The following is a 6,000-nucleotide window of genomic DNA, read 5'->3' as shown; positions in this document are numbered from 1 at the left end:
GCGGATTTTTAGCGTTTTTTTTTTTTTTTTTAATTTTCCTGAATGTCCTTTTTGATAGGAAATCCACAGAAAATCCGGAAAAAGATAGAGCATGTCCGGATTTTTTGCGGGAAAAAAAGGCTAACATATGCACAAAAAATGCGGAATGCATTTTAAAAGATAGGATGCATAATGTTAGCGTTTTTTTACCGGATTTATAGCGTTTTTATGGCGAAATTCCGCAAAAAAAACGCTAAAAATTCGGACGTGTGCACATACCCTTAAACTAAATACATTTCATTAGCAAACAGCTTTTAAATAATCTAGACTATTCACAAACAGCTGCATTTGGAGAAGTAAAATGTTTATTACATGGGTCACATAAATTGGAGGTGCATTTACAAAAGCTGTTCTTTGAACAATTTATGCAACAACAGTAGGTGACTGCAGTGTCCCGGGGAGGGTTGCTGAAGATGTTGCTAGAATTATCACTTGAGAATGGTATCTTCTTGGGCTGTAGTAAAACAAGAAAGATCACAATATTTTACTATGCATCATTCAATAAAACGTAACAGTCATAAGTAACTGGCCATTCATGTATAGAACCAGTGAGGCTTGCTACTGTTGAGAATTTTCCACACAAGTTATTATATTTCCCTGGTGGGAGCATTTTCTGGTTTAGCAACAGAAGTGACTTATTTTAGTGTTATGTGGAGATCGGAAAGAAAATTAAAAGAATCAGGGCCATACTAATTTTTTCATGGACTTAATAGAACTGGTAGTGAGGCCCATTCATCAACATGCGGTGTCAAAATGAAAAAAAGAATGCGGTGGCACACAAAGGTGAACATGGGCATCTGCATCTGAATCCAGATCAGAACGGTTTGTCAGAACTCCAGTCATTTTGCGATGAACACAAGCAGATTTCTCCATTATCCACGACTGATCTTGGCACAGCCGCACAGGCATACCTGGCTGTAGAGCATAGAAAGTGTGATTTTTGTGTTACAAGTTGTACAAGCTGGTGAACAGAGTGAGCCTGGCTTCCCCCAACCAAAGATGAGTGGCATCTATATAGTTAAACCGCATGTTAGGACAAAATATGCTAACTTCTATTAACTCCTGGAAGTGTGACTTATAGGGATCATGCTTCGCGTCAATCAATACTTACTTGGTTAAGATTTTGCACACGGCGTAATTTAAATATATGCTACTGTGAGCAGTGTAACAGACTGTAGAACTGTCAGAGGACCTTTAGTATTGACTGCCCTAATGTCAGTAGACAAGAGGTTTAGAGCAGTAGTAGTTTGGAAACAGTAAGACCCAAGAACCGCCGTAGAGCAACCTTTACCCTGCTGACCGGATGTAAGGCGAGAATTGGTGAAATAGAAAACCCACCATCACAAGATGCCTTGCTGAGGTTCCAAATGTCGTGAGTCAACAAATGAAAACTTATTTTAGAGTAGAATTCAGACGGCCATGAATCACAGACCACATCTCCTCTCCCAAACTGAACAGCCACATATATGCCTATGAGGTTTGCGGCAGTTAGCCCATGGCCAGTTCATGCTTCGCGGATGGTGTTTCATTATGATATTTCCAACGTTAGCTGCAGGAGAAAAGCCTGGCTGACAGCGAGCTGTTGTGTTGGGGCAAGCCCCTCTAGCAAAGTACATTACCCACCTGCCAATTCTCTTGCAATGCGTGCCGCTTCCTCCTGCTTCTTTTTTTCCTCAGCTTCTATCCTTCTATCCTCCTCAGCATATGGCTTTAAATAGGCTAGATAGATTAAAGATAAAAGTGACAAATAGAAATACTAAGAAATAAACTACTAAGCAGCAATATACAGCATAGAACAGTACAGGGAAGAACAGACATATTAGAGCTCTGTTATTTACCTTAAGGCTGTGTACCCACGGTGCATTTTTTTTCATGCATTTCTGCCACGTTTTTTTTTGCTGCAGCGGAAACGCATAAAAACCGCATTCTCATGCAATTCTATGGGATTCCGCAGTTGCTGTGCCCATGCTGCGGATTTTCCCGATGCGGAATCGCATAGCGGTAAAATCCGCAGCATGATCATTATTTCTGCGGAATCACGGCGATTCCGCAGCCATAGGATTGCATTGAAATGCTCACTTTACGCATGTGGCTATGCCCACCAGGCGTAAAGTGAGCGCTTCATGTGCGGCTGGTACCCAGGATCTGGAGGAGACTCTCCTCCAGACCCTTGGGAACCATATTTCTGTAAAAAAAAAAAAAAAAAAGGAATTAAAATAAAAAATATGGTTATTCTCACCTTCCAACGGCCCACCGGGGGCTTCCGTTCCCAGGGATGCATTGTGCAAAAGACCTGGGATGATGTTGCGGTCACGCGACGTCACAAAGGTCCTTTGCGCAAAGCATCCCTGGGAATGGAACGTACCGGCAGCGCCGCTGAGGAGATCGGGGGCTGTCGGAAGGTGAGCATAACCATATTTTTAAAAAATTATTTTTAACATTCTATCTTTTACTATTGATGATGCATAGGCAACATCAATAGTAAAAAGTTGGTCACACCTGTGAATCATTTTTACAAGCGATGCTTCAAATCGCTTGGAAAATGTAAGCATTCTGCAAGCTAAAAACGTTTGCAGAACGCTTGTGTTTTGCGGGAAAAAGCATCTGCCACCACATCTGACCCATGTAAACTATTAATATGGGCACACAGGTTATAGACTGCTGGGGAGAGTGATACCTGTATGCCTCATCAGATGCCTTGTTGTGGAGAACTCTTTATGAAAAATTATCTCTTCCAGGCTCGGGGGAGGACACTTACTGGAAGATACAGTAGCTCTGCCTCCAGAGCTTAGTTTACACGACGGGAGAGTTACTAGTGTGATGTGTAAGGGTATGTGCACATGTTCAGGAATTGGCAGTGCTTTGGAGGCAGAACATGTTCGCTGTGTCCAAAGTGTTTCCGGCTATTGAACGCAGGTGAATCCTCTGATCACTGAACCGTGTGGAATCACCGCATCCAATACGTTGTAAGGGTGAGATTTATCTTGCGGAGACTCGCGTTTCCGCAAGATAAATAGACATATTGCGGACTGGAAAGACGTGCCACATCTCCGTATCCACAGGTGATCCCTGGGCGTCTGCGCACGCATAGTGGGCACTATGCTGTAACATGTGGACACTGCAAGTTGGACGCTGCACAAGTACACAGCATCCGACCGGCAGCGTTTACTGATCGTGTGTACCATAATGGGCGCTCTGCTCTCCTGATCTCACTGCAAAGCTGTGTGTGATTATACCTGACATGTGCAGGTTCCTCAGCTTCCAGCTCACAGGCAGACAGGATTGCAATATTTTGCTCTATTTTGTGATGCCCTTACATTTCTTTAGATTCCCTTATTTATACACTTATTTAAGTTATAGTTACTTAACCTTTTCACATCATGGTCCTGCCATCCCAGCAATTCTAATAATGATTTTTCAGTAAGTCTGATTATTCAACGACCCTTCTCCTCCCTCCGTGTCACAGCCCTGCATACCTTTCACATCCACGGCTGCTTCATCTCGGCACTCAGTTCACGCATGCTCGGTTTGGGAAGGCCTTGTGACATTCGGCCCTGCTCACTGGGTGATGTCAACCGTCCACGCTTGCGTTCCAAGCACGGGGACCCGGAAGTCACTTTTTACAGAGAGGCAGTCTGGCGGGTGATCTCCGAGTATTTGTGAGTGCTCAGAGATTTAGTTTGTCACCACCGCTGCATAATTTGCGCCTACTAGGCAGCTTGATTACATGTGGGGATTCCCTAGCAACCAGGCAACCCCCACATGTACTTATGCTGGCCAACAGCCGTAAATCATGCAGCTGCGTAGACAAAAACTAAATCTCCGAGCAGTCACATACTTGGAGACCATCCGAGCAACGAGTATACTCACTCATCACTAGTTATATTTTATTTAGTCGCTGCTAAGTTTTTAGCAGAGCTCAAGAGCTGGAAAAAAAATTGTAGTTACTTACCGATAACAGTATTTCTCTGATCCCATGACGGCACCACGGAGAGAGGGATCCGCCACCGACAGACACAGCCTGTATATCACTAATCCTGCGAGCGAGCTGATGTTAGTGTTACGAGCAGAGAGATTTTGAGGGACACGAGTTTTAGAGAGGCTTGTGACAACAGCTCGAAGGGTGCCTTGGTCAATGCAGGGAGTACCAAGTTTAGATCCCAGGGAGGTGTAGTGCGGTGGAAAATGGGTCTAGATCTACCTGAGGCTTTAATAAACCTCATTACCCAGTGATTCCCCGCTAAGTCGTAATTGTAAAGGGCTCCTAAAGCTGCTACTTGAACTTTAAGTGTGCTTGTTGCTAACCCCTTTTCCAACCCCTTCTGAAGGAACTCTAGCACTTCTTTGATTAGGATCTCCCCGGATAAACTGGCACCTGAGACTGACAAAAATCTCCTCCAAACCTTCGCGTATGCCCTAGTAGTGACAGGTTTCCTACTTGAAAGGAGAGTAGAAACTAGGTTTGCAGAGAATCCCTTCTTAATCAGAAGATCCCTTTCAAATTCCAGGCAGTCATATTTTAGTTTTTTACTTGTGGATGATTCACCGGCCCCTGAGACAGAATATTCAGGATGTCTGGAAGAACCCAAGGGTCTGTTATGGACATTATCCGTAGCCACAGAAACCATGCTCTTTTCGGCCAAAAAGGTGCCATCATAATTACCCTTGCCCTGTCCTCCCGAATCTTCCTCAACACTAAGAGAATTAACACTATTGGGGGAAAAGCATAGGCCAGTTGAAAATCCCAGGGAATTGAAAAGGCGTCTAGGGTCACTGGGCTCCCCCATGGGTCGAGTGAACAGAAAGCGCGAGTTTTCGGGTTTCGACTGTTCACGAATAAGTCAATTTCCGGGAGACCCCAAAGCAGTACTATGTGGTTGAAAACTCCCTGGATCAATTCACACTCCCCTTGCCTCAACTGTGTTCGGCTTAAATAAAAATAAAATCTGTGGCTCGATTCTCAGTGCCCTTGATATGAACGGCTGATAAAGAGGCTAGGTTGGACTCTGCTAATAGCAGGATGGATCTCGTAACTCCCATCAATGCCCAAGACCTGGTGCAGCATTGGTGATTCAAATATGCTACCACCACTTTGTTGTCCAAGAGCACCCTTATGTGATGGATTGGAGAGAGTCTAGAAAGTGGTTGATGGCACACTACCGCCAGGAGTTCTTTCCTATTTGAGGAGACGAGTTTTTGCTCTTCCGACCAAGGACCCGGAGCAATCCGATTGTCTACATGAGCCCCCCAGCGCCAGGGACTTGCGACTGTGGTCAGAGTTATAGATATTGGCCATACCCAAGGGACGCCTCTCGCTAGGTTGCCCGGATGCACCCACCAAGCTAGGGAATGTATTGTTTTTGAGGAGATTTTTAAACGCTTTTCTAAATTCCCTTTTAAGCGAGGCTCTGCTTCTAGTATCTCCCATTGTAGGTCCCTGGTATGACTTTGGGCCCATTGGACCGCTGGGATACAGGCCGTCATTGATCCTAGTATGGACATCGCTTTGCGCAAGGTGATGACCTGGGATCCCCTCAGTTGAGCTACTAACTGTGTCATGTTTGAAATTTTCCCTTCAGGCATACGGCATTCTTGTCTGAGTCTATCATTATTCCTAAGTACTGCTGTACTTGGGATGGGGTAGTTCTGGACTTTGCTAGGTTCAACATCCAACCTAGACTTGTCAGGGATGTCATCACTTTGTCCAACTGTTGACTGCAATGGAGAGAGGACTTGCCAGTTACCAGGAGGTCATCCAGATATGGGACTATTAGTATATCTTGCTCTCTTATGTGAGCCATGACCTCCGCCAGCAGTTTCGTAAAAACCCTCGGGGCTATGGCAAGGCCAAAGGGGAGGGCTTTGAATTGGTAATGGTTTTAACTCCCCTTGCATCATTACCGCCACCCTGAGGAATCTCTGGTGATCTAAATGGATTGGTACATGGTAATATGCATCCTT

At 44.8% G+C, this 6,000-nt stretch overlaps 1 protein-coding gene across 1 annotated transcript in view; it reads right to left on the bottom strand.

Moving 5' to 3' along the window:
* Positions 1–322: 322 nt before the first annotated feature.
* Positions 323–6,000, bottom strand: part of ATP5ME (ATP synthase membrane subunit e) — a 28,724-nt gene continuing 23,046 nt past the window's right edge. The window contains exons 3-4 of the mRNA XM_069740104.1: positions 1,663–1,758; positions 323–493 (exon numbers count right to left, since the gene is read on the bottom strand). Of these exons, the coding sequence (XP_069596205.1) occupies positions 468–493; positions 1,663–1,758 (122 nt within the window). The 3' untranslated portion in view covers positions 323–467. The remainder of the gene's footprint in view (positions 494–1,662; positions 1,759–6,000) is intronic.

Source organism: Ranitomeya imitator, chromosome 1 (assembly GCF_032444005.1).
Source record: "Ranitomeya imitator isolate aRanImi1 chromosome 1, aRanImi1.pri, whole genome shotgun sequence".
Lineage (NCBI taxonomy): Eukaryota > Metazoa > Chordata > Amphibia > Anura > Dendrobatidae > Ranitomeya > Ranitomeya imitator.
This window is presented reverse-complemented; position numbering and strand designations above follow the sequence as displayed.